The 25,727-nt window shown below is 56.2% G+C and overlaps 12 protein-coding genes across 15 annotated transcripts; 9 read left to right on the top strand and 3 right to left on the bottom strand.

Moving 5' to 3' along the window:
* Positions 1–1,338: 1,338 nt before the first annotated feature.
* IUM83_19115 (Cleavage and polyadenylation specificity factor subunit 3) lies at positions 1,339–1,839 on the top strand (the record flags this gene model as incomplete). Its single annotated transcript, XM_067944148.1, has 1 exon — positions 1,339–1,839. The coding sequence occupies one exon, from the start codon at positions 1,339–1,341 to the stop codon at positions 1,837–1,839; it is 501 nt and encodes a 166-aa protein (XP_067784792.1).
* Positions 1,840–2,083: 244 nt separating this feature from the next.
* IUM83_19114 (uncharacterized protein) lies at positions 2,084–2,509 on the bottom strand (the record flags this gene model as incomplete). Its single annotated transcript, XM_067944147.1, has 1 exon — positions 2,084–2,509. The coding sequence occupies one exon, from the start codon at positions 2,507–2,509 to the stop codon at positions 2,084–2,086; it is 426 nt and encodes a 141-aa protein (XP_067784791.1).
* Positions 2,510–2,659: 150 nt separating this feature from the next.
* On the top strand, positions 2,660–3,532 carry IUM83_19113 (putative O-methyltransferase; the record flags this gene model as incomplete). Its single annotated transcript, XM_067944146.1, has 1 exon — positions 2,660–3,532. The coding sequence occupies one exon, from the start codon at positions 2,660–2,662 to the stop codon at positions 3,530–3,532; it is 873 nt and encodes a 290-aa protein (XP_067784764.1).
* Positions 3,533–6,263: 2,731 nt separating this feature from the next.
* Positions 6,264–7,250, top strand: IUM83_19112 (uncharacterized protein; the record flags this gene model as incomplete). Its single annotated transcript, XM_067944145.1, has 3 exons — positions 6,264–6,365; positions 6,437–6,745; positions 6,819–7,250. 3 exons carry the CDS (start codon positions 6,264–6,266, stop codon positions 7,248–7,250), a joined length of 843 nt encoding a protein of 280 aa, XP_067784789.1.
* A 160-nt stretch (positions 7,251–7,410) lies between these two features.
* IUM83_19111 (uncharacterized protein) lies at positions 7,411–9,059 on the top strand (the record flags this gene model as incomplete). Its single annotated transcript, XM_067944144.1, has 5 exons — positions 7,411–7,415; positions 7,514–8,171; positions 8,244–8,334; positions 8,521–8,561; positions 8,634–9,059. 5 exons carry the CDS (start codon positions 7,411–7,413, stop codon positions 9,057–9,059), a joined length of 1,221 nt encoding a protein of 406 aa, XP_067784794.1.
* A 1,213-nt stretch (positions 9,060–10,272) lies between these two features.
* Positions 10,273–12,519, bottom strand: IUM83_19110 (putative inactive ubiquitin carboxyl-terminal hydrolase; the record flags this gene model as incomplete). The annotated part of the gene is made up of 1 exon (XM_067944143.1): positions 10,273–12,519. The coding sequence occupies one exon, from the start codon at positions 12,517–12,519 to the stop codon at positions 10,273–10,275; it is 2,247 nt and encodes a 748-aa protein (XP_067784793.1).
* Positions 12,520–12,882: 363 nt separating this feature from the next.
* On the top strand, positions 12,883–13,317 carry IUM83_19109 (Macrophage migration inhibitory factor; the record flags this gene model as incomplete). Of its 2 annotated transcripts, none has more annotated exons than XM_067944142.1 (2): positions 12,883–13,050; positions 13,132–13,317. In XM_067944142.1, the coding sequence occupies 2 exons, from the start codon at positions 12,883–12,885 to the stop codon at positions 13,315–13,317; spliced, it is 354 nt and encodes a 117-aa protein (XP_067784754.1). The 2 variants fall into 2 exon arrangements, with proteins under 2 accessions (XP_067784754.1, XP_067784753.1); XM_067944141.1 differs by having other exon boundaries at positions 13,027–13,050.
* An 832-nt stretch (positions 13,318–14,149) lies between these two features.
* Positions 14,150–15,376, top strand: IUM83_19108 (AGC protein kinase; the record flags this gene model as incomplete). The annotated part of the gene is made up of 1 exon (XM_067944140.1): positions 14,150–15,376. One exon carries the CDS (start codon positions 14,150–14,152, stop codon positions 15,374–15,376), a length of 1,227 nt encoding a protein of 408 aa, XP_067784805.1.
* Positions 15,377–15,701: 325 nt separating this feature from the next.
* On the top strand, positions 15,702–18,020 carry IUM83_19107 (RNA polymerase III transcription factor (TF)IIIC subunit; the record flags this gene model as incomplete). Of its 2 annotated transcripts, none has more annotated exons than XM_067944139.1 (1): positions 15,702–18,020. In XM_067944139.1, the coding sequence occupies one exon, from the start codon at positions 15,702–15,704 to the stop codon at positions 18,018–18,020; it is 2,319 nt and encodes a 772-aa protein (XP_067784808.1). The 2 variants fall into 2 exon arrangements, with proteins under 2 accessions (XP_067784808.1, XP_067784809.1); XM_067944138.1 differs by having other exon boundaries at positions 17,478–18,020.
* A 381-nt stretch (positions 18,021–18,401) lies between these two features.
* Positions 18,402–20,684, top strand: IUM83_19106 (Phosphatidylinositol transfer protein SEC14; the record flags this gene model as incomplete). Of its 2 annotated transcripts, none has more annotated exons than XM_067944137.1 (1): positions 18,402–20,684. In XM_067944137.1, the coding sequence occupies one exon, from the start codon at positions 18,402–18,404 to the stop codon at positions 20,682–20,684; it is 2,283 nt and encodes a 760-aa protein (XP_067784777.1). The 2 variants fall into 2 exon arrangements, with proteins under 2 accessions (XP_067784777.1, XP_067784776.1); XM_067944136.1 differs by having other exon boundaries at positions 19,944–20,684.
* Positions 20,685–20,860: 176 nt separating this feature from the next.
* IUM83_19105 (Tubulin--tyrosine ligase-like protein 12) lies at positions 20,861–22,992 on the bottom strand (the record flags this gene model as incomplete). The annotated part of the gene is made up of 4 exons (XM_067944135.1): positions 20,861–21,677; positions 21,747–21,948; positions 22,034–22,800; positions 22,892–22,992. The coding sequence occupies 4 exons, from the start codon at positions 22,990–22,992 to the stop codon at positions 20,861–20,863; spliced, it is 1,887 nt and encodes a 628-aa protein (XP_067784781.1).
* Positions 22,993–23,207: 215 nt separating this feature from the next.
* Positions 23,208–25,516, top strand: IUM83_19104 (uncharacterized protein; the record flags this gene model as incomplete). The annotated part of the gene is made up of 6 exons (XM_067944134.1): positions 23,208–23,998; positions 24,065–24,179; positions 24,251–24,483; positions 24,564–25,098; positions 25,163–25,340; positions 25,455–25,516. The coding sequence occupies 6 exons, from the start codon at positions 23,208–23,210 to the stop codon at positions 25,514–25,516; spliced, it is 1,914 nt and encodes a 637-aa protein (XP_067784782.1).
* Positions 25,517–25,727: the final 211 nt, after the last annotated feature.

The raw sequence follows: 25,727 nt of genomic DNA, 5'->3' as shown, positions 1-25,727 counted from the left end.
CTCCACTACCGGTACAGTCCAGTATACCTAATGTAGTTGTGCCCCGACGGCCTCAATTGGCAGAATGGGAAAAGAGAGCGGGCACGTACCAGTACTGACTCTTGGCAGTTGGGCGCGAAGGGGTTTCCGCCAATCGCAGATTTTAGCGCAAGGTTTCAGCCTATCAGGGCGCGCGATAAGGAGCCGCGTCGGTGCACGGTACAGCTGGAGGGCTAGGCTGTGATAGGCATGCCTCTGTGCGAGCGGACACTCGGCCTGGTGCCCAAGCATCCTGGAGCGAATGGTACCATGTTACTGACGCCCCCGGGACACGTACTTGCGTACGCGCTGCGCTGGTCGTTTCGGATCAGGTGCAAAGTTTCTGTCTCTGGACTGACACCAGCAGCGTCCGGAGGAGCTCTGATCTGGGTTTTGCTGCAGGACGGATACAGCACCAAGCAGAGGCGTGGCGGAACAGCTCTGCCCACGATGGGCGCCCGAGCCAGTGAGCTTGCGGGATTTCAGAGCTTGAGCTTGATTTGCGTCTCCAGCCTGGCGTTTATGCCCTGCGTCCCCTGCGCAAAAATTGAAGCGTGCAACCTCCACTGTGCGTGCCCCTTGCTTGGCGAAAATTTGTAATGGCGCCGAACTTCGGCCCGGAACCCCTGGCAGGACAGGATAAGAGCGTGTTGTGCATGTACGCCGCACGCAGAATTGGCTTGGGCGAGAACGCATCGTTGGCTTTGACGGCATGGCGAGGCTGCAACCGCTGCGGCAGCGCGACTGCTTTCGGCGCCTCTTCTCACGGTTATCAGGCGAAACGGTGATACCCGGACTCTTTTAACTGAGACCCACGAATGCATCACGTTCGCGACTTTATTAATTGAACGCCATTATCGGAGGAAACGCGGCAGCAACAAGCAGAAAGCGCTGCGGGTTGCAAGCTCAAACAAGACGTTGAGAGTCTTGTTTGTGCGCCGCGGCGACGGACCGGTTCTGGCCGTCACTTTCGCGTCGTTCCAATTTGTCAATCGACTCCAACGTGGTCGCCACGGAGCACATTTCGCCTGGGCATGTCGTCATCCAAACAAACGAATCTCCAGGACAGGCACTCTTACATCATTACTTGCTCGCATTGTTGTGTGGAAGCTCGATTCCTTCTTCAGAACTCCACTGTAATTCCACGCAGCCCCACTCGATCCACAGCAGCCTGTCCTACACGGTGCAGGCTACAGGCTCCGTACATGCACATGTACATCCGCCAGCTGTCTGAGCTTTACCGTCACACCAAGTCTACATCATAATGTGTAGGCTGCCACTTAGCGCATCAACCACCACAAAAATCGTCAACCATCGAGCATGACCGTCGTGCGGCGCCTGCAGGCGCGCGTGCAGCGCTGGCACCTGCTGGGGCGCTACTACGTGAACAAGTGGCACTACGACGGCTCCAAGTGGGCGGAGCGCGTGTGGTACGGCCAGGGCAGCACGGGCAACGGGCCGCAGGTGGCGTCCGTGGCCTTCATGATCACGCGCAGCATGCGCCAGCAGCTGCTGGACGCCGGCTTTCCGCCCTCCGCCATCGCGACGCTGCAGCCGGCGGCGGCGCAGAAGATCCTGGCAGATAAGCTCACGTTCGCGCAGTTCGAGGAGCAGCAGAAGCAGCGGCAGGTGCAGGAAGTGGCGGACAGAGCCAAGCAGGCGCTGCAGCAGGAGGAAGAGCAGCAGCAGCAGCAGAGCGTCGCGTTGGTGGCTGCGGGGGAGACGCAGGAATCACGGCACGAGCAGATGCCGTCGGCGGCGCTGGTTGTACAGCAGGAAGGCGTTGCGGAGGACGAGGATCTGAAAAAGATGCAAAGCTGATGCCGGAACTTGAAATGAAATGAACAGCAACGACTTCTTCTACACGTTTCAAGTGATGCAATTGCTCCTGCTGCGTGGCGAATACCGTAGCTGCATATCTTGGCGGTATTAGTGTACTCCTGTGCTTGGGGGGTTGTCACGACGCAGAGTGTTGAGTCACTTGGCCAGCTCCTTCTCAGGGCGTAGATCTCTCCACTGCCACCCCCAGCTCTATTATCTTGGCCATGCACTAGCATCCAGGTCCTCACCACTTGACCGCTGCCTTGACCTTCTTGAGCACCTCGTCCAGGGGCGTGAGCGCCACGACCAGCGCCAGCTGCACGCCCCACCACAGCGCGCAGAAGACGGCGCCGTAGACGACGCGGGCGCCCGTCGTCTCCGTGAAGTAGATCCATAGCGCCGAGCCCAGCACGTACAGCAGCGTGAGCAGCCAGTAGCCGCGGTAGAAGTCGCGCCGCAGGTCGTCGTAGCTCGACGCCTTGTGCCACTTGGAGCGGTGCATGGACGCCAGCACGCCGTGCTCCAGCGCCTGCGTCGTCATGGCCGACACCAGCACGATAGCCGTCACGGTGGTGAGGGACGCAGCCAGCGGCGCGAGCTGCAGCGACAGCGCCACCAGCCGCAGCGCGAGCCACGAGAGCCACTGCACCGCCGTGAGCAGCAGCGCCATCTCGGAGCAATATTTAAATTTGGTCCTGGTTTAGTCCAGTGATACATTTTGGTCTGGCCAAAGTCTATAAAATGCGATTTGTCATCTCTTTTTTTTCTTTCTACAGACGCCTTCAAGTTGATCCTGGTCCAGGACTCCTGAAGCTACACTATGGAGACGCCGGCGTCACCTTCGCTGCTCGAAGAGGAAGCCCCGCACGTGGACGACGCGTTTGCAGAGTCGATGGGCTTTGTGACGACGTATCTTCGGGCTGTGGAGAGCGCTCGCGACGACCGGATCGTCAACGACCCCTTCGCGGGCCCTTTGACCGTAAATCACAAATCGAAGATCACAGAAATCATGAGAGGACTATCGAGGAAGGGCCAACTGTATCGACCCGAAGACTTTATCGCATTCCGGACTCGATATCTGGACGAGGCAATTGGTCAACGGAACCCTCAGATCCTCCAAGTTGTGATTCTAGGGGCGGGGCTGGACGCTCGAGCCTACCGCTTGGAGTCGCTACGAGGGTGCCATGTCCTGGAAGTTGACCAGGCGCAAGACATATTCGACCACAAGGCCCAAGTGCTGAAGGGGCTGGGTGCTCCGCTGGTCGCCCAAAAAGTGGACTATGTTGTCTCTGATCTGGCCCAGAGCTTTTCCCTGGAGAATAGTCTCCTGGGCTGTGGTTTCGATCCGACGATGCCAACCTTTTGGGCTCTGGAGGGACTAGTCCCGTACATCGAACGTGCTGGGGTTCTCGATCTCCTGAAAGTCGTCGACCACCTGTCGGCTCCTGGAAGTGAACTTTGGGTGGATATACCTGGCCGATTTGTCTCTGACACTGAAGAGTGGGGGAAGCGTGCCATGAAATATGGGGAGGATGACCCGTTGAATGGAGTGCTGGGCGAGATTAAGTGGGACTTGGAGGTGCAGGTGTCGCTGGGTGTTGCTGGCGATCATTTTGGGCGCCAATGGAAGCCGATGCGATCACCCAAAACAAACCAGGAAGTTCCGTTCTTCATAGTCGTTGGCAAGAAATAGGCTACCGGAACGGGGTAGTGCAAGGAAGACAAGCAGCGATCAAAGCCGTCCTGTTTGGCTAACTGGACATTATCAGAAAAAAAATGTTGAAGTTTCAAACCATGCGTAAGTACATACTGAAGTAAGTAGCATCGAAGCAGATTCAGTTTATTTCTCAAATAGCAGGTTTTCCATCTCTTGGTGTTGTGCAAAAATATTGTATCCCAAACATTGATGACACCATTTACGTGGTTAGTACAGACTTTTTGAGGAACTGCTTCGCTGCCTGGGTCATCATACCGTGCTGTCGAGAGCTACGTTGCGATAATCGTGGTCTGCTGTCCAGGCGCTTGTGGACTGCAAGCCTTGACAGCAATTCTCATGGACTCTTTGAGTATCAGACCAAGTGGCCAGGATTGGTTGGCCACAGGGTTTGACTGGATCTGGCAAATAAACAATGTGAAGCGATCTTCGGCGAACTTTTGAACTGCCTTTCGTTCGAGAAGGAATGAAGTTACGCTATTCTTCGGGCATGCGATCATGAAGTAGCTCGCCACGGTGTCATTTGTTCCGTTTGGTCCAATTGTTTTCACATCCCAAACATGTTGGAATGGAAAAACTGGAGGGACCATGCTCAAATCGTAAGACTTACCTGAGAGCATAACTGCTGCCCTTCAAGAAAGGTGCAGGAATTTCCAGACATCAAGCTTCGGTCTGCTGAATATCAAGAGGAACTTGTCTCTGATCGATAAACTCGACAAATATGCCGCTAGTTGCATGAGGGTACTCTCTTCGATTGTAGATAGGGCTCTTAACCTTCTCCTGGTATGCAGCACCGTGGCGTTCAGGTGCAGTTGATGCTTGTCCACTCATGAGTTGCTTCAAAGTCCGCTCGTTCTCAATGCGGCAGACATTGTTCACCTGGCTCGGAACCTTCCAACTTGAGGAGTTCATCCACTACCATAAAAAGCAACGATAAGTTAAGTTGGGTTTCTCAACATACGATAGGTCTCAAGAAACCATACCTCTTCATCAACACGCCTCCTAAACAAGCGCCGGATGTTCTTGCTTACACTCCGCTACCCTGAAATCGACACAGGAAGCCTGGCGTTCTCCTGTTCTGCCCTGATCCGCAATGCTACCGGAGAGCAATACCTTCCCAAATGGACTGGGGCTGAAGTGATTTATGATACACTGAAGTTCTTGGACGGAACACAAGCACATCTCCTGTAGCACAAGTCACGGAACAACCTGCGAACTTCGTCATACAGACTCTCAATCTTCTGTTTTCACGACTGCCGCGTGCTTTGCTTGAGATGCCATCGCGATCGAGAAGTCTCATTGTACATGTAACTCTTTCGTCGACGATGAGCAGTGCAGTCCGCCGAGGGATCAACGTACAGTACATGTATTATGGTCCTCACTGCACCCTCCCATCCCTTTCGATTTGAACGGTGTTTCTCAAGGTGTACACGTGTCTTTCCTTCACAACGATCCAGGTATCCAACCGAGGACGTTAGGCAACATACATAAGGTATCTCTTAATACATGCAATTTGTCTAGTACTCGCGTCTTCTAGGAACCTCTCTACGGAAAAATGAAGTGCTATTCATTACATGTATCCACGACTGGCCTAACTGCAGCACTGCCGTGGTTGAGCATGATCCGAGATCATTACAATACGCAATGCAAAATTCTGTTCACCAATGGTGACTCACCATGATAAAAAAGTCTTGACCCCCGCAATCCAGTCGTTGCTGTTGATGGGAACATGGAGAAGGTGTGTGGCGTGAACTCGACACAAGAGCAAAATGCAATGGCTTGCAAACGCCTTCACCAGTTAAAAACACAATATTTGTTGTCGGAGGCCTCTGTGCTAACATGTTTCATGTTATTATCACAGAGGCCTCCGACAACAAACATGTTTTCTTGAAGTCTATGTACCGGTACCGTTGATTACGCTAAGGTCATGGGCCACGGGCAGTGGCAATCAAATGTGGCGTCCACCACATCAACTGGAAGATTAAGCAGGAGACCTGCCATTACGGATTGTACATTCTTCAGCTTCCAACCTCCAGCACTAGCGCGTGTAGTCATGGAAGAGCTAGATTCAAGGCCGAGCGGTGTGCGCCAGGAGTTCCTCGAGTCAACTTCCCCAAGATTGTGCACGCCGGCTACTGCAGAAGTGTCCGCCGCGCAATGTCGCTTGAGGCCACCGTTGAAACACACACACTCGCTTGAAATTCCCGATTTTACTAATGAAGATCAAGCGACCGCGAAATTCGAAGAGGCCCCCATCGACGACTTTATGGCTGCTATTTCCCCTCAGCTGATCGAGAATGTCGATGGAGCTGGGTTAGATGAAGAGATCGAGAATCTCCCACCAGTAGCGAGCTCCAGTGCTCGTGAACTGGGCGAACTGATCGCAGTATCGCCTTTACCAGTTGCCCCATCGCCTTGCTCAACGATGCCATGCAACCTCCAGAATTGCAGCACATCTGCATCATCATATCCGGGACAGCGGAAAGGAAGGACGTCACGCAAGCAGCAGATTCAAGACCTTCGTGAGACTGTGGCAGGGCTTTCTCAGCAATTGGACGACCTGAAGATGCTGTCTTCGCCAAGTTCTACGACGATTTCATACCCATCATCTCCTGCGTCTTGCACCGCTAGCCAACAAGTGGCAGCACTTCTCTCCCAGCACCAGTCCCTTTGGGAACAGGTAGCTGCTAGGCAGTTGGCGCTCCGTCGAATGGCTGAGGAAGAGAATGCTCGGTTGCGTGGATTAGTGGATCTGCAAAAGCGCGACGTTCGGAACATCAAGCGCATGATGCGGCGGAGAAACGACGCCGAGGTAAGTTATGGCTCGATCTTGTGTTGGGCTGGACATTGTGTCCTAACTCACTGCGCTTTCTGCTCACGTAGCTCATGGACGAAATGCACCACGCAAAGCGCCCAAAGCTCAGCAACAACCAAGAAATATGTGACAAGTTATTGGAGGGCATCGACCAGCTATACGCAGATCTGGATAAGCTGTATAAGGTGAAAAACATGGCAGGTGTTCCATGCCCCGGAAGAAAACACCAGATCTACCCCGATGCAGCTGATGGAACTCCATTCGTCGAATACATGGACAAGAATCAAGTCCCCTTTGATTACCAGCATGCTCAAGATGCAGTGTGGAAATTTCTACAAGGCCCAAGACTTCGTGAAGGTCATCACGCGTGTTCAAAGGTAATAGCTGATCTACGCTTATGGCTGGTCCATGTTTTAATTTTCACGGTCTTGTTGTTTTTCGTATCTCCAGGAATTTGAACAGTCGAGCTGCACATGCAAAAGTGCTATCGGTTATACGAACTCCGAACAAGGAATGACGTCGTATGTGTTGGAACAACGCGTGGCTCGGAAGTACGTGGAAGTGAAACGCACGGTGTTTATCAGCCGAACTTTAGCAGAGCCTACAACCAGCAAAGCCTGGCCAGCGGGGCTACGATTTAGCGAGACCATGAGTGCTGTCGTTACGCCTGGCAATACATTGGCATCGGGTCAGGAGACTGCTGTCATCGAAATCCTGCTCTCCGTGTCAAGATACGTGGATGGCGACAAAGCTACCGTGTTGAAGGAGTGGCCTGCTTACGTGGATGTTGCAGCTAAAGGGTGGAGCCGCAAAGTCTCGTTCAACAGTCAAGAGATCGAAAACTTGCTGATAGACGAATCCGTCGGGCGAGGAACAGGCTGATGCCTCCTGGAGAGAGCTTAGGAATGCTCACAGTGATTTTCATGTTATTAATACCTTTGGTCATTACATGTGCAACCAAATGCAGTGTCACAAATTGTGACAATACGTACTGATTAAAAATGTGATTACGTCGAGAAAGCAGCCCCAGCATTACAGTAATCTGTGGTAAGCAAGGTGTTTTTGTATTTACATGTACATGCATTCCATATTATAGAGTGGAGGCGCTCACACTGTGGGGAGTTTTGATTTTCCCAGCCTCTCAGCGTCACACCAGAATTGTTCCCGATGTCCAATGCGCAAGCTAACGCGCAAAATTCTTCCGTTAGACACCCCAACGCAGACCACAACCTCGTCGAGACCCTGGTGGTGGCATCTCCTCGCCCATATCCCATTGACTTCGTCAAGCTGGATGGTTTTGATGGTCTCGGAGTAGACTTGACCCCGCCAACGAGACATAGTCTTGACTTCAGTACCGCCGACCAACTGGACTTTGTTGGTGACTTTAACCCTGTTTGGGAGGGACCGTCGACCCCAGTTCCGAGCCCAAGCCGTTCCCACGTGAAGGACACTTTGCCTTGCTCAAGTTTGGAGGGAGGACATGCCTCCGACGGAAGTAATTCGACCCTCGTTTTGCGTTCGTCCAAAGTGCGCAAGAAGCGAAAGAACCGCAAGGATCAGATCATCGAGCTCCGTGCACTGGTTGAGGAGCTGACGCAACAAATTCAAAACTTACAGTCATCACCGGCGAGCATCGACGATTGTATTAGACAGCAGTCCACGTGGGAGCGCATTGCCACTCGACAACACAAACTCCGTCAGAAGGCAGAGGAGGACAGCGCGATCCTGTTGCGAATAAAGACACTCCAGCAGCGCGAGGTGAAGAATTTTAGGCGATTGTTCAAGCGGCGTATCGACGAGGAGGTACAGCTATGACTTTGAAGTTTTAATTCAGCTTGTGGTGTGACTAATTTGCGTTTGCTTTTTTAAATGTAGCTCATGGGTAACAGGCAATTGCTGAAGCGCCCACCGCACGTTCACGATCTGGTCGATAATTCTCGTATTTTCGCAGATCTGCTGAAGCACAGTGAGATGCAATATGGCTCAGTTGATCAAGTTTTTCAAATGAAAGGCATGGAAAAGGTCCCATGTCCAGGTCAAGCGTGTCAGATACCCCATGATTCAACCCACGGTGTCATCGCTGAATTTCTGGACAAAAACCTCGTCCCGTTCAGCGTCCAGCAATCTGCAAGAGCGGTTTGGCAATGCTTAGGACGTCGAAAAATTCCCAGCGCTGATCACATTTACGCAGAGGTAAGAATGACGGCCACAAAGGATAAACGAATATTATGCGCTCTAACAAGGACGTGTTTTGTGATCCCCTAGGACTACCAACAAAACGAAGGCACCGTCACAAGCTACATCCACTTCCTTTGTAGTGTAGGAGGCACGATAGCGTACATACAAGAACACGGAGCCGCGAGGAAGTTCGTTGAAGAAAATCGTACGGTGATCGTCAGTCAAAAGACGTCGGAGCCGGCTGGTAAGGAGATTGGATCCTTCGGAGGATTGAAGTATCGAGAGGAAATGCGCGTCGTTGTGAGGTGCGGTGTGCCCTTGGCGTCAGGGCAGGAAACGGCAATTATCGAAACTCATCTGTCCGTATTCCAATCCGACGAAGGTAGTGAAGCAGCGATGGCATTTCGAGCGCCAGGGGTCATGGAATTGGCCATCAGAGGATGGGAATCCACAGTGTCTCAAAGAAAGCAAGAAATCGAGAATCTGCTGTTTGCCGAGCTTATTAAGGAGTAGCAGCCTCGATTACGTTAGAATGACAACATGCATTGTTTAGTTGGCTCTGGAGATGTGAGTGTCACAGCAAATTGCATTAGATGCGCATGTGGATCGTACTCGACACTGGATAGTAAATCGAGCACCGCCTTTCGCGAGGCATTACGCGCAACTACGCAGGATATACTTGTTTGAGACCATCGAATAGAGAAGTGATGTACAGTAGCTGAACATTGGGCCTATCGATTCGAAACGGTCCCACAGCAGGGTTAATCCCTCATTCAAGGCAAAGGGCTAGTCGCAACATATCTTGTGCTTTGTTTTTTTTTGATTGGCATTTCCTAACGCAACCTCAATCTGAAAAAAAAAGAAAAGCTATGCTGCTGTGTGCCCCAAAGATGTTCAATAGTGGTGGTAGTGAGCTGAAAAATCAACGATCGAGTATGGATTTACATGTACAAGAAAGGTGAGGAGCCACGCTCGCATTTTTGAGTCGTGACCGGGATTCACCCTCGACTGCGTCGCGCTGCGCGAAGCGCACGGAATGACCGAGGAATACTGGTGAGGCGTGGCTGCCACGATCTACCCATCAATATCATTTTCATTATCAATATTCTTCGAAGCCATGAGATTGGTTGAGCGTTCCAAGTTCTTTTGTCAAATGTTATATGTTTTAGTCGCGTCTTGTTTGGTCTTCAAGTCAGCAGAAGCGGCCGATCACTGTGAGGTGTACATATACTCAAGCGGGCGCGTGGAAGGTGTCCTAGTCGGTGGGATCAAGTTTTTCAGAGTCGACAAGTGGACCTTTCGCTCGGTCCTACGGTTCACCAGCCAAACAACATGGTGTTGGACTGTCCGGTGGCGTTATCCGCGACAGAGTATTTTCCGTTTGGTGTTGGCTGAGAAATTGGCGCCTTGCACGACGAAGGCTTCCATCTTGATCCTAGAGTCTATACCATGTTGCTTCGTTTGTGAACGATAGATAGGTCTGGGCGGTAAGCCACTTGGTCACCCGTAACCGGTTCGGTAGTATCCTATCTTCCCGCGGACACGTGGGTTGGACAGCTTCCACGCATCCGCTTGAGTGTGAATCTCTCTCATAATGCTGCACCGCTCCTGCGAATATGTCGTTTGAAAACTCAGTAAATGCAAAATAAATGTAGTATTTGACTGTCTACCTGTCTTCAGTTTTCGATGCGATAAAGAAGCCCATTCTGTATGGTGCGACTACCAACTATGTAGGTGCATGGCCACAAGCTGCACACGAGGAGTCTTCCGATTTGTTAATGAGAGTGCAGCGAGGACACGCCCACGGCTGCAAACGGTGGAACTTGAGCTGGACCGGATTAGGCGACATCAGCAGCATTTCCAGCACATGCACCAGCTCTTCGTTCTCAAGAATGTGGCCGTTAATGCCCACGAGAACGTCGCCCACACGGATTGCACCACTAGCTTCAGCTGGCAACTTGGCTCCCGCGCCGTTCACTTCGAACCCAGACACAGTGAACGTTTTCTTAACTTCTGCAGCCGTTGACGACGGATCACTCGCACTCTCCTCCAGTTGCAACCCGATGCCCCCATCCGAAGCATTGAGTCGCACATCGTATATCTTCAGTGGAGCTTGGGGCGGTTCTGCTACTGCTTTTCCATCAGACTTCGGTGAAACTACAGAGGTGGTCGTGCTCTGCTCCTCCTCAATTGTAGACGTTTCGTCTTCAAAAATCTTGTCAGGGTTCACATCGAGTTGCTTTTCTGCGGGGCGATGCACCGAGTAGTCACGAAGTCGAACGGAGCGACGCATGGATTGAGACATTGCCATGCGTAGCACCGCTCGACCATCGACAGGGGCACTCGCGGGAGCTTTGTCTTTTGATAAAATGCCATTGAGTCGCGACAGAGTGTCTTGTGCAGTTTGATGCGCCATATGCAGATGGATCGCCTCCTCGTCGCGCCACCCATTTCTCTCTTGAAACCCGTTTCGAGCAGGCATGGACTGAGGCGGTTTGGGAGGCAACGAGATCGGACTTGTCGGTACCTTCTTGGGAGCAGTCGGAATCAGCGGTGGCAACGGATGTTCCTGCGTGATACGGACACTCCGTTCCATCTTCGCCAAAAGTTCGTCCTCGAGTCCGCCGCCAAGTTCGACTTCGTGCGGCGCTCCAAAGCCCTTCTTCTCCCCGTTCTCGACGGGTTTCTTCTCCGCTACGTCATCCTTCTTGCCCTCGTCAGGTTCGTCGGCTGTTGCTTCCCACCACTTGTGAATCTCCGTGGCGATCTTCTCGAGGTTTTCATGTTCGATTCCGTTGCGTTCGTAAAACAGCAACGTCGGCTGATAACCTCCTCGCTCGATGCGCAGTCGCACATCTGCCCACGCCCCGACGAGCTTCACACGCGTGTCATCGAAAAGGAACCACCGCTCGCGTTCCACCCCGTCGTCGCCCAGACTGCGACTAGCGAAGAACCCGACATAGTGGCGCCCGTAGTAGCAGACCATGCCCCTGAACGAGTACACCGACGACACGTCGGCCGAGTTGTCCAGACGGAAGATCCGCCCCAGATCCAGCGCCTGCTGCGACTCCTTCTCGTCCGCCCTCGCCGAGCACTGCGAGGAGAGCAGCTCCATCCAGTCCTTGATGTCCGTCTTGTCCACGTGGCTGCTGGACCAGATGATGCTGATGGAGAAGACCATGGGCAGCGTGAGGATCCAGCGGCTCAGCGCGCGCTGGCCGCCCTTGTCGCAGGCGTCACAGGACCCGGCCACGTCCTGGGCCTGGGCCTCGAGCCTCAGCACCTCCTCCAGCGTCAGGCTGCTCTTGCTCTTGGCGTTGGTGAGCAGCTCCTGGGCGTACACCCGGTACAGGAAGTCCGTGTTCATGACCGGCTCGGCCGTGTGGCCGCAGGACGCGCACACCTTGAGCTCCATGAGGTTCATCTGGAACAGGCGGTGCGCCACGCACTGCGGCTCGCAGACAATGGCGGCCGCGTCTTGACGCAGCGACTCCGACATGTGCTCCACCCTGTGGATGCCCCCAATGGCGGCGGTTGCCCCCGCCCCTGCACGCCGCCGCAGCTGCAGCATGCGGTTGAACGTGTCGTAGTGCAGCGCGTCCAGGATGGCCTCGAGCGTCTCGGTGGCGTCGTTCATGGCGCCCAGCGCGAACGTGTCGCCCAGCGCCAGGCGCACGCGGTCCACGTCCAGCACGGGCTGCTCCGCGAACTGGTAGAGCACGAAGACCTGCTCCAACTCGCACAGCAGGCACGGGGCGGCCGTGGAGGACGAGGAGGACGAGGCGTTCGTGGGCCGCCCGCCGCAGCGGTGGTGCACGGCGTGGTCGCCCATGGCGATGAGCACGCGGCAGCTGCGCACGTGCCACAGGCTCTGGATGATCACGTTGAGGAAGCAGTTGTTGGAGCCCAGGTCGTTGCGCAGGCCCTTGCGCGCGCTCAGCGGCCGCGGCGTCGAGCGGGAGGCGCCCAGCATTGCTACAGGAAGGGGTTCTTTTCGAGTATGGCGAGGGGTTCTTGAAGGTGGCGTGGGGTGGCGACCCGTATATTATTTTAGAGGTCCCGTAAGTAGAGGGAAGGGGAGCCTTGTGGCGATGGAGAAGACCCTGGAATCGGGTTGTGTAGTCATGTAGCCGAGTGCGTTGATGTAGCTGGCGGAGGTGTAGGATACTGTATTACGTGCGCAGGACTGCTACTCGTGAACATTGGCGGCGAGCTGCGCAAGCACACTTGGCCATACGTAAACGCCGGCGGGTCCCGTCATGCAGGAGGTGTCGAGCTCACTTGTCAATCTGCAGCGTCGAGTACATCCTCCTCCTCCCCCCTCCATCATCTGACCATGCCGTGCGTCGTCATCTCCAGCAACGTGGCGAGCGGCAACGTGGACGCGGACGCTGCGATCGCCGCCATCACCAAGACCGTGTCGGCCGCGCTGGACCGCCCGGCCCCGCATGTCCTCGTGGAGATGCAACTCGGGCTGGTCATGTCGGTGCAGGAGAGCCAAGCGGTGGGTCTGCTGTCTGCTGTGTGCGTGTCTATCCTCGCTGTTCTAACAAGCCTGCGGTGTGTCTGCTCACTGTCGACACAGCCCATGGCGCTCGTGCACCTGCGCAGCATCGGCCGACTAGAGGACGAGCGCAACCCGAAGACGGTGGCGGCGCTGACGGAGACCGTGGCCGAGCAGCTCCGAGTGCCGCCCGCGCGCGTGAGCATCTACCTCGAGGACATCTCGGCCAAGAGCTGGGCCAGCAACGGCAAGGTCGTCGGGCTGTAGCTTGTGACCTTGGCAACGCCCAACACGAGGCACTAATACACGTGCAACTTCATCTTTCTCGCCCCATGCGATTTGTATTGCCCGACTTGACGGCTGCAGCGAGCCGTTGGCGGTTTCAGGTTGAAGCGCGCGGCGAAAACGCTCGCTGGAGATCCACACACCGCCACGAGCGCTCGTCAGAGCGACAACCGGCGGGCATCAGGGCGTCTTTGCCTTATGTAAGGCCTTGCCTTGATGGGGCTCACCTCGCGTCGCTACAGCGCAGTGCGCTGGTCGGCACCGATCGGCTGGTTGGCAGCCCCTCGTGTTTGCCCCACTGGCGACAACTTCAACGTGACGTTTCGCTCGCGCCTGCACCGCGCATTCTTTTCAGGACGCAGTTTCGGCCAATGGGCGGGCCCGAGCACCGGCACGCGCAAACGTCTTGTCTCCAGTATGGCCTGTCCACAATATAGAGTGCGTGTTTTCGACCACTCGCGCCTGCTCGCGCGCTATCCGCGTGTTTCCATTGGCCGCTTCGAATGCGCAAATAAAAAGAAGCTGACTCACTTGGCCCCAGTATACCAACGCCCGGCCAATCGTGAGCAATCGCGGGTGAAACCGCGGTACCCGCGGGAAAGACGTCCAGGACTGGGTGGGTTCGCACTCCATAGAAAGAGCTGGGCTCAATAGACAGACAAGCGAGCGAGCAGCGCCGCCACATGCCGAGGCTCGGCCACAACAGCTCTGGACCAGCGGCGCGCAAGCCCAAGCTGAAGCTGAAGCTGCGAGCGGAGACAAGCCAAGCGGCCGCGGCTCGCCCCGTCACAATTTCCTCCTAATTGCTGCAAACATGGCGGCGGTGCTGCCCCCCGCGACGTTGCACGGCGCCGAGCTGACCGTGCAGACGGCCGAGCCATTGACCGGCACCAAGAAGCGCCCGCTGTCCCCCACACGCCTGCTGGACGAGGTGCCCGAGCTGTCTGCTGACGACCTGCAGACGCCCAAGCAGGCGGCCGCCCGCCCTGCGATCGACGGCGGCTCCGTGAGCCCCAAGAGCGAGGCCGTAGCCGCCATCGACCCGCACGACCTCAAGCTGCTCAAGGTCATCGGCCGCGGCACCTTCGCGCGCCAGGTGGCGCTGGCCAGCCACAGCGGCTCGCAGAGCTTGTACGTGGTCAAGACGCTGGACAAGAGCAAGCTGGTGCAGCGCAAGCAGGTGGTGCACACGCTCACGGAGAAGAAGGTGCTGGAGCGCCTGGGCGGCCACCCCTTCATCGTCAAGCTCTACTCGGCCTTCCAGACCGACCGCGACCTCAACTTCGTGCTCGAGTATTGTCAGGGCGGCGAGCTGTTCTACCACCTGCAGCAGCAGTTCTCCCAGAAGTTCGACGAGAGCACCACCAGGTTCTACGCTGCCGAGGTGCTGGCCGCGCTCCGCGAACTGCACGCCAACGGCGTCGTGTACCGCGACCTCAAGCCCGAGAACGTGCTGCTGGATGCGCAGGGCCACGTGAAACTCGCCGACTTCGGCTTCGCCAAGCAGGACATGAACCCGGGACAGCGCACCTACTCCTTCTGCGGCTCGCCCGAGTACCTGTCGCCCGAGATGGTCAGGAAGGACGGCCACGGCATGGAGACGGACATGTGGTCCTTCGGCTGCTTCATCTTCGAGCTGCTGACTGGATCGCCCCCGTTCCAGAGCGACGACATGCCCCGCCTCTTCCGGATGATTCAACAGGGTCGTGTCTGGTACCCGCCGTACCTTTCAGGTCACGCGCTGTCGCTGCTCCGGGGCTTGCTGTGCGTGAACCCTGCCGGCCGTCTCACGGCGACGCAGGCCATGGAGCACCCGTTCTTCAAGCTGTCGCTGAACTGGGACGAGCTGATGCAGCGCCAAGTGACTCCGCCCATCGTGCCTGTGTGCCGCAGCCGCGATTGCACCGACAACTTCGACGACGACTTCACGAACGCGCCCGTGGTCTCCCTCAAGCTGCAATCGGGCGACCTGGTCAAGCGCCTGCGACGCGACGACTGCCCTGGTCCAGTCGCTCGGGCGGATGAGTTCCAGGACTTCTAGGCTCCGCCGTCGGCATCCCCCCTCCAGCTGTTCAACGCGTCGCATTGGAAGCGCACCCATTCCCTCCGACGCTCCTGTCGTCGAGCTGCAGCGTGTTCAACCTAGGCTTCGTAGTGTAGTTAGTGGCGCTTCCCATAGCTCGCCGTGTTTCGATAGTCGTAAAATACCGTGTGTACCACATCTGTAATTTATTCACGAAGTATTTATTTTACTTACGTGTGTTTATTGTGTATTTAAGCTGTTTTTGCCTCACAATGTTCACCAAGCATGGATAAATCACAAGGCCTAACCAAAAGTAACAAATGGTTATTTTCCAACTGAAGCTATGGCGGACGCGCAGCCCGCGGTGGACACCTCTGCGCCGCCTGGTGCATCACCTACAGAGCGCGCCAGCGACGCCGCCTCGACCCTCACAGAGCCAAGACGCCCAGGCACCATCAGCCACGAGCTCAACCTGCGAGGCGACGGCGTTCGGCCGCTAGTGGGGCTGGAGCTGCCCGTGTACGGCTCCGACATGAGCAAAGTGCTGGAGACGGTGAACGGGCTGCAGAACCTGCAGCAGACGCACGAGACCAAGAGCCAATTCCTGCCCGTGAAGCTGCGGCCTAGCGAGCCGTCGTGCAAGCCGCTATTCGCCGACCTGACGAAGACGCAGATGGTGCTGCTGAGGGTGAAGCGCGTCAAGCGGAAGCGCACTGCGGCGGCGGAGGAGGAGAAGAAGGAGGAGAACAACGACGAAGACGCAGCTGCTGTTGCCGCCGATGGATCCAGGATCAAGGCGGAGGTGGTGGGGCTCGTGAAGGAGAAGTACGTGTGCGAAGGCATGGCCGACTTCCAGTACTTCGCGTCTCGGTCGTTCTACCCAACGCTGAAGCCCGAGAAGGATGCGCTCACGGTGGTGGCGAACGCGACGGACGCGGTGGAGACGGCAGTGATGAATAGTGCAGTGGTGGAGAACGGCCCGCTGTCCAGGCCGTCCGTGAAACAGAGAGAACTGCAGGACTGCTTGCGACCGTATCTGGCGGTGGAGAACGAGACGCAGCTGGAGCTGATCCCCGAGGTGTTCTCGAAGGTAGACTTGCCGCTGAAGTATGAATTCCGACAGAGATCGGGCTACCAACCGACGACAGCAGCGAAGAAGCCGTCGAGCACCATGACGTACCTGAACTTCCACGATGATACCCCAGCCCCTGCAGGACCCAAGCCTGAGCAGCCTGTAGTGCGAAGGAGGTCGGTGGGAGTGGATGACAACGGCGTGGATGCACATGTGATGGAAGTCTTGCAGAACAAACTGGAGCAGAAGCCGGTGTGGCTTCGATCGAAGCTGTTCGACGGACTGGACGCAATCGAGCGCCGAGCAGCAAGGAGACTTCTAAGGAAACTTTGCTACGTGTTTGTTGACGGGCCGTGGCGAGGATCGTGGATCAAAATGGGCTACGATCCACGCTTACCCGAAGTATCAGAGACTGCGTCGCAGTACCAGGTCGTAGAACTGCGAAATAATCGCGAACTTGTGCACTCAAAGGTGACGCATGCCAGCAGAAAGCGTATCAAGAAGTTTGTTGGCGCTAGCTCAGGCAATGCCAATGGAGAAGGTGGACCTGTCAAGGGACCAAGGATTGTCAAGGTGACACAAACGTCAGCTCTTGAGAACGCCCAGGCCAGTAAGCGTCGTCGGAAGGAGCGATTTACTCGCGGTGAAACGCGACGCTCATATCTTGTGGAGCCTAAGATGCCAGGAAATTCTTCTGTTGGCCCCGGAGCGGACTCACTGCCTCCTCGAGCAAGCCCCACTCCATCGACGACGAATTCAGGGAATGAATGGGAATCTGAAGACGAGCAGGAAGATAGAGACAATGAAGACGCTCATGCCAGTGGCGACAGCGCTGACAATGCGAATGGAGTCACCAGTGATTCGACTACAAACCAAGTCACGACAGGAAGCAGCGAAAAAGTTTTTGAGATTTTCGGCGTGCAGCTGACGAGCGCCAACGTGTTGTTCCAGCTTGAGGAGATCGACGATGACGAGGTGCGAGAGTGGACAGCACAGTTCAAAAGGCAAACTACGCCTTCATTGCTCGGCGGGTGGTATCCGACGCAGATGTTCCTACCGTTGCGCGAGATCATCCGATTACGAATTGCTACAATGGTGGGTCGTTCTAAGGCTGAGCTCGAGACAAGGCGCAAACGCCTTGACGCGCTCAAGAAGCAAGCACTTAGCGATTACGCCGAAGAGCTTGCAGGCGGTGGGCGGTCCTCAAGCAGTAAGCAAAAATCTGCTAGGAGCACAACAGAAGCTGCAGCGGAAGAAGAAGAAGATGAGGAGCTGGCGTTCGAGCGATCGCTTATTGCAGAGCGGAATGCAGCCGAGAAGCTGTCGGCTGGCGCGGACGCTGAAAAGGGCGCAGAAGACGGAGACGAGGAAGAGGAGGACCTGGACTTGCAGGAAGAAGAAGACGGCGATAACGAAAACAGCAGCGCCGGCCGCTCTCGCGCCACCTACGACGAAGACGAGGACATGGACGACGACGAAGAGGACGACGAGCAAGAGCAGGAACAGGCAGACAAGCAGCAGAATGGCCAGGCCAAAGTCACTTTCGCCGAGAGCGAGCCCGACAACAGGGCCAGCGAGTTCTCCTTCTAAATAAGAGTCCGCAGCGCGTGTCAATAAACTGCCGATGTCCATTGTCGTCACGTCATGCGATCCAGTGGCACAGCCGCGCTCGGATACATTCGTGCTTCCCACGCGATCAGCAGCCCAGCAAAGTTCGTCTACGAGGCCCACAATAGCATGACAGGCGTAATATGCCGCGCCACGTACTTACTGCTGGCTCCTGCCCCGTTTCTGGGTTCTGTCTGCTTAATCCTCCAATGGTGGGTCGTCACCAGCTTCAAGTCCCGCTTTTTCATCCAATGAAACGCGGCGGCCTTATCCTCGCCTAAAAGCGTCGTGACGTTGGTGTTGTCCCCTCCATTCCGGCACCTCAGTCTCAGTCTCAGTCTCCTCAGTCTCAGCCCCCAGGCCATGGGCGACGCTCTCGTGCTGCGCTACGGCCAGAAGGTGCGGCTGGCCACGCGCTCGGCCTACGCAGAGGCGGTGGAGGAGCTGGCCATCGGCTACTACGAGAAGAACGGGCGCCACGGCATCCTGAGCTGCGTGCCGCCGCTGGGCGCCAAGCTGCAGCCGCTCTTCACGGAGGACGAGTTCCTGGTGCTGCACCCGACGGAGCAGCGCGCGGCCGGCGAGCACGTGCAGTACGGCGAGCCGCTGGTGCTCGTGAACCAGCACGGCATGGTCTGGAACAACAAGACGGGCGGCATCACGGGCTACGTGGGGCCGCGGCCGCGCGGCGTGCCGGGCGAGATGTTCGTGTGCTTCACCAAGCTGCCGCCGGGCGTGGGCGTCTCCAAGAGCAGCAAGAAGGACAAGGACAGGGCCGACAAGGCCGACAAGGCCGACAAGCTCTCGGCCTCGGCCTCCACGTCGGCCTCCGCGCTGTCCGCGTCGGGCAGCGTGTCCATAACGGAGAGCGTCGAGACGGAGGCTGGCCCCGTGTGCTTCGGCGACTCGAACGTCGCCATCACCGTGGTGGAGTCCAACCGCCACTCGCAGATGTTCAACAAGAGGCTCAGCAACTTCAAGAAGCCCACGAGCCACATCGCCGGCGGCTACATTTGCTGCGACGGCAAGGGCACCGAGCTGCGCTTCTCCATCTGGCCGGCCAAGCCCAAGATCGAGCAGATCTCCATGCTCAACAAGCTCATCACGCCCTACAACTACGGCCAGAAGATCGCGCTGCCGCTGGGGCTGTTGGAGAGCACGGCCAAGAGAACCAAAGCTGCTGGCGCGAAGACTTGCGGCATTCAGCAGGCGGAGATCTTCTTCCAGCTGTCCAACGGAGCCGAGGCGGTGCTGCCAGGCGCGCTGCTGCAGCAGAAAATGCTGGCGCACGCTAAGCCTCCTGGACCCGACGGGGACGAACCCGAGTCGGTGTTTGAGCTGCCGCTGCGAAACGGACCGGGTGTGCTGGTGGTGCGGCTTATGGGCGTTGCGCCTCGCAAAATGATCGGGAAGCTTGCCACGAGGAATGGAAAACAACCTCAGGCGCCGCAGGTCAGGCGCGGCATGGCTATCTTCTACCGGGTTTCGGATTTGCTGCGCCTTGTGCCCGTGCCCATTTTCGCGCTGTTCTACGCAGTGCTTACGCACCACCTCTGGGGCGCTCTCAACACGATGGAGGATGGATTGCGTCGCGAGCTGGTCGTGCTTGTGCTGGTGATGTTGCCAGCTTTTTACGTCGCGGTGAAGGTTGATCACCCATTCTCGGCACTCTTCCAGCCGCCAGTTTTCGAGCCCGAGATTGACGACACGGATTATTCGAGTGCTTCAGCAAGCGGTACGTTGAAGCTCATTGTGACTGAGTACCGCTTTGACGCGGGCAAACAAGCCAGCAGCAACGCCAACGGAAGCGTTAGCCGTCCAGGTCCGGCACAAGCTGTGAAATCTGCAAGCGGATCTACGTCGGGACATTCGGTCACTGCATTGGAAGCGACCGGTTCTGTTCCCATGCGCTTTATTCTTGCCGAAAAGGGTGACGAGACTAAAGCTCTGGAGCGATATAATGAGACTACGGAGTGGCGGCGTGAGGAAGGCGTGGATCAGCTGCTCGAGGAACCAAGCCCCCATTTTAAGATCATCAAGGAGAACTACCCGCACTACTACCACAAGCGCGGCAAAAATGGTGAACCAGTGTACTACGAGAAGCCAGGCAAGATTAACCTGAAGGCGCTCAAGAATGCGGGTCTTACGCTGGATGATCTGATGCACAACTACCTCATGATCACGGAATTCCTGTGGCAAGTGATCGAGCAGGACGACAACCGGAAGGGCATCTCAGTGCTGGATGTAGATGGAATCGGCATCTCGGACTTCGCTGGCGAGGCCGTTGAGTACGTCCGCAAGGCTGCCTCCGTGTCGGGTAAGCACTACCCTGAGCGTTGTGCCTACATTTTCGTGATCAACGTGCCGTCCTGGTTCAGCATGATCTGGAACACGGTGAAGGGTATGGTAGATGACGTTACTCGTGAGAAGGTGATCATTGTTCGAGGTAAGAAGAAGATCTTTGAGGCGCTATCTGAGCGCATTCCGGTCGAGAACATTCCGGTAGAGTACGGCGGCACGAGCGACGGAAAGTCTCCGGAGGAGGATCTGCTGTTCAACCTCATGGCTTACGTGAACAGCGATGATGGTGCCCCGGCAACTAACCCGATCGAGGAAATCCTGAAGAAGAAGCCCATCAAGCACTAGCAGAGCAGATTGAATGCATCGGATCCCTCTTGTCGCCACTTTAACAGCCTCAAACAAACAAATAAACTACTGCTACATACGATTGAACATGCTAGTTTCTTCGGAAAGGAATGAGGTTCTGTTCGCAAGTTCAGGGATCACGACCTGATGTCTCGCTGTGTATTTCATTCATTGGATTAAAGGCGGGTAGCACCGTGCACCGTGTCTTCCGGGCGATCCAGTACGAGAACATTCATGAGGTCGTTGTAGAACTGGGGGAAGTACTTGCAAGCACGCGTACAGTCCGGCTGGAAGTTGGTCTCCAGAATCACCGGACGCAGACGCTCCTCGCCAGTCTCCTCGTCCTCTTCCCACGACAGCATTACGTCCACACCATAAAGTGCACGGGACTTCGTGCAGCGGCCGAGGCCAAGCGGAGGAGGTTGCGCCGTGGCGAACTCGAACAGCTTCTTGATAGAGGAGCAAATCTCGGCGTACACCATGGACCAGTCCTCGCTCGGGTACTCGTTGTCGAAGCGCTCCACGAACTCAGCGTTGTCCATGATACGAACGGCAAAGTCAGTGTAGTTCATCACAGTAAAGTGCTTCTCAAAGTCGTGGAAGTTGTCCATGGTGAACTCCTTGTTCGCAATGCGGAGCCAGTACACACCGCTCAGGTACAGCTCCAAAGGCTCCGTGGACTTGACCATCACGAGGAAACGGAAGTCGAACTTGCGCTGGTCAATCAGCAGAGGACGGTGAATGTACTTACACGCGATCTTGGGTCCTGTCTCGGTAAGACGCGCGAGGTGGGGAGCGTTCTGCGCGATGCACGTGTCAATAGAGCGTGCCATGTTCCAGGGCTTGCAGATCCAGTGGTTGGCTTCGTCGTCATCATCACCATTCTCGTGAGCAGCCAGGTCACGGCGAATGAACTGGGAGATAAGCTCGGGGAACTCGCTCGTCATGTTGTACGTCTCCGCGAGCCACTCGGGCTGCACGCCGCCGTTGTGTCTGAACAAAGCATATCGCACAAATATTAGTAAGATACTTCAAGTCGATAACAACAGTAGGCCGACGTACAGCTTGCACATTTCGTAAAGCAGGTCCTTGCAAGTGAGAACCTTCTCGTTCGGGAACTGGTTAATGACCTGCACGCTCTCGTTGTCGGCATACTTCGGGAAGTCCTTGAGGTGTCGGGTGGACCAGACAACCTGCGCTTCCTCTTCATTGTCCACGAGGGCAAAGCGCGGGTGGGTCAAGTTGTCGTGAACCAACTGAAGGTCTGCCGGACGAACATATTCACACACGAAGTAAGATCGCGAACTAGTCAAGGAGCGAGAATAAAACAAAAACTGGTTGCCACTCACCGGAACACACTCGAAGCTGCTCCGAGCCCGCCACAATGGTGGAGAGCGGCGGGGACGAGACCGTAGTCGCCGGGTCGGGAAGCGTCTCGGAATCGCGACTGACAATAGCGTGGAACGTGGCACGGGCGCTCTCCAGTGAGTACTGGTTCTTGCGTCCAGCGACAACCTCCTGAAGCTCTTCCAGGTACTGGCTGTCAGCCACGCCAGGCTCGTAGAACAGCGCAGCTAGCAGCGCCGTGTGCATCGCCGCATCCGCCGCATACTCCGGGAAGTAGTCGCGGGCCAGGAAATCGCCGCCGTCAATGGGCTGCACTGTCCACACCAGCGAGAACGCGCACTGCGACTCGCCGAAGTAGAACGGCGCCATGCGCACGTTGGGTTCGTCTCCGTGCTCGATGGCCGATCCGACCTCGTCCATCACGTACCAGATCGTGGACGCGTCCTCGGGCTTGGCGTTGCCCAGGCGGTACGTGCTGGCGTAGCGCCAGACGCGGTCGGCCACGGCGGCCACGCGCTCGTCCTTGGACAGTTCACCGGTCTCGAGCTGCATGAGGCTCTCCATCCTCTCCAAAAGCGGGGGCATGGCCTCCAGCTGCTCGCGCGCCTTGTCCGCCGCGAAGGTCCAGGCGTGGTCCACCAGGAACAGCGCCTCGTCCGCGTCGGGCTGCACGGGCGCCAGGTCCACGTCGTCGCGCACGACGGCGTGCAGATCTCCGTCCTCGTCGCGCGCCAGGAAGAAGAAGTTGCCGGCGTCGAACACCTCGTGCCTGCGTCGTCACCAGTCTTCAGTCAGCATCTGGAACTGCGCCACTTGAGGCTGCTCTGGCTGCTACAGACACAATTGCATCGAGTCCCTACTTGAGTTTGTAATAGGCCACGGGCCACAGGCGCTCGGGCACTTGCGCCGCCACCAGCTGCGCCTGGTGCTGCTGCAGGAACGCCTCCATCTCCTTCTCCATGGCTGGTTAGTTGCCAACTGGGCAAAAGGGCAAATGGCTACAACTCGTCCGGAGCCATTCGTCCACAGCCCCACATTCACGGTACATGTAGGTTTGAAGTTGCTCGTTGGTGTGGTGTACATCAAGTATCTAAACACAATGAATTAATTTTGCATGTCGGTAATCAATTATTATTGTTTGCCTTTCGTCAAACAAGTCCTAAAGACACACGCACGATGGACGGAGTGCGACGCGGTAGGGCGCGCGAGGAGGAGAACAACAGCAGCGTCGGCGGCGGCTCCAGCATGGACTTGAGCTCCATCTCCCACCGGTCGAAGCGCGCGCGGTCGGAGGACCCTCCCAGCGACGGCGAGCACAAGGAGAACGAGACGTTCGTGGACTCTACCCCTGGTAGAGCAGACCACGACGCGCTGGGCGACTTAATGCGGATGACGTCAACGGCAACTGCAACTTTTGCGATTGCGGCATCAAGTCCGTGGCGACTACCGAGAAATCAGACGCTGGCGGACGTGCAGACGTATCTGAACGAGCAGCTGCAACACGTTGCAGCGCTGTCCAACACCGGCAACAGCAATAGCAGCGGCAACGGCACGCGCCGCTTCCTGGCCCAGCAGCAGCAAGCAATGGACGACGTGGACCGCGTGTGCTCGCTGGACCTGGCCACGCTCTGCGCGCTGCTGCTGCCGGACGCGGACAACCAGCAGGCGGAGCGGCAGCGGGAGGCGGAGGCGGCCGTGCGCGAGGTGCTGGACCTCGTGAGCTATTTGCTGTACGTGCGCGACCGCGAGCTGGAGCACCAGAATCGGCTGAGTGAGAGTCTGGGCAGGACGGAGAAGCTGCTGGAGCGCAGGAATCAGATCGTGCAGACGCTCACGACGGACCTGGAGACGCTCAAGCAGAACTGCGCGCAGAAGGAGAACGTGTTCAAGGCCAAGGAGCAGGCGCTGAAAACAGAGAGGAAGACGCTGCAGGTTGAGAAGAAGACGCTCGAAGTCAATTGTGCAAGGTGGGAGGCGCTGGTTGTAGTTTTTTTTGTATTTGAGCTGAGTTTTTGTTGTTGTTGGGAGTGCAGACTGCAAGGAGTGGAAACGGCGTACAAGGCGCAGCTGAGGAGAAAAGATGTCGAGTACGCGCGTCTGAAGAAGAATCTGCAGGATGCGGTTGCGCGTGCTGCAAAGGAGAAGAGGGTGAGATTGCGAGTTGAATGTCTGGAGCTTTTTTTTTTACGAGCGGGGTTTCGTTTCCTGGTGCTGCGCAGGGGATGGCGATAGCGAAGACGTTGAATGGGCCTCGAGAGCGGAAACAGGCGTCCACGATCAACCAGTCCAAGGAGAGCAAACTGACGAAGCAGATTATGGACAACCTCGAGCGGAAGAAGGCGGAGCTGCTTTTTGACAACGAGGCGCTGGCGAAAAGTTACGATGTTCTGCAGCACCAGTTGGAGTCGCTGACGTCGCAGTACAAAAAGGCTGTGCATCTCTTCCTCGCCCAGTATGTTTGCTCACCTCGTTGTGGCGTTATTGACTTCTTCTGACATGCGCGTGCGTGTGTTTTCTTTTGTGTTGTCATAGGAAAAATCTGGAAGGCGACGCTGAAGAATTGGAGAAATTGGCCAGTGCTCCAATTGACGACTTCACCCCGACGCCGTTCAATATGGCTACGAAGGAAGGGATTCCGCAGTACATATCAGAATCCATGGCTGCTTTGGAAGAGAAGTTGAAGCAGCTCGAACATGTCATTCGCAACGAATTGCCATCCGCAGAAGCTCGGAGCGACAAAGATGTAATCAAGCGATTGCGGGAAAAGCTGGATGACGCACATGCCATTATCAACGAGCAAGACCAGCTGCTTCAAGCGTCGTTGTCATCGACTGTTGTCGACATAGGAGCTGGCGGTGGAAATCAAAAGATTGCCGCGAAGCGCGATAGGTTGAAGATCCCTGCAGCCCGTGCAGGTAAAACCAGGAGCTCTCCCGACGCAAATGCCGAAGAAGATGTGGAGCAAGAGAAGAGTGCGCTGACTGTCCTGCGAGAAAACCTCGAAAAAGAGCGGAGACTGTTGCAGGAGCAAGCAGTCAAACTCGATAAGGACCGCTTGGAGTTTGAGGTGAGCAGCAAGTAATGGATGTAAACCTTTGCCATCGTCAGATCTGACCAACTGCTTTGCGCAGATCGCCAAGCGTGATCAAATGTTCGGGTCGTCTAAGGATACTGTGTCGTCTACTTCCCGCGAGCGGGCCTCGCCGTCCGTCTTGGATAGTGCCGGTTGCTCCACGCCAAAGCGGCAACGTCGAGCGAAGCGCTTAGATCTGGATGGCCCTGACTCGCCCTTTGACATTCCTGTTTCCGGTACGCTCGCTCGAAGCTCCCTACTTGACGATACCGTTGTCGTGTTAACGAGCAGCTCCAGGGTTGGCTTTTTCTGTTCGTGGTTGATTGACGTGGTACCCTGCTGTACTGTAGCCACACCCGTGACGGCAGCTCTGCTCAAGAAGATCGGGATCAACGTGCCGACCGAAAAGTGATCTTGCAGTCTTGCATGCTAGACGCACAACGCCTCAACGCGGTAGACGCAACCGTGCGTGTTTCCCGGTTGAAGCGGCTCTCGGTGGCCTGCTGGCTACGCAGTGGTGCCGACCACCGCATGGCCCCCGACAATCTACCAGGTGGCCGTCAGCGTGACAGTTTGGCGGCAAAACTTCCACGCGTTTGACATCCACTCGGGCCACAGTACAG

This window comes from Phytophthora cinnamomi, assembly GCF_018691715.1.
Source record: "Phytophthora cinnamomi strain GKB4 chromosome Unknown Contig85, whole genome shotgun sequence".
Lineage (NCBI taxonomy): Eukaryota > Oomycota > Peronosporomycetes > Peronosporales > Peronosporaceae > Phytophthora > Phytophthora cinnamomi.
The sequence above is the reverse complement of the archived record's forward strand: the minus strand, read 5'-3'. Positions and strand labels throughout refer to the sequence as shown.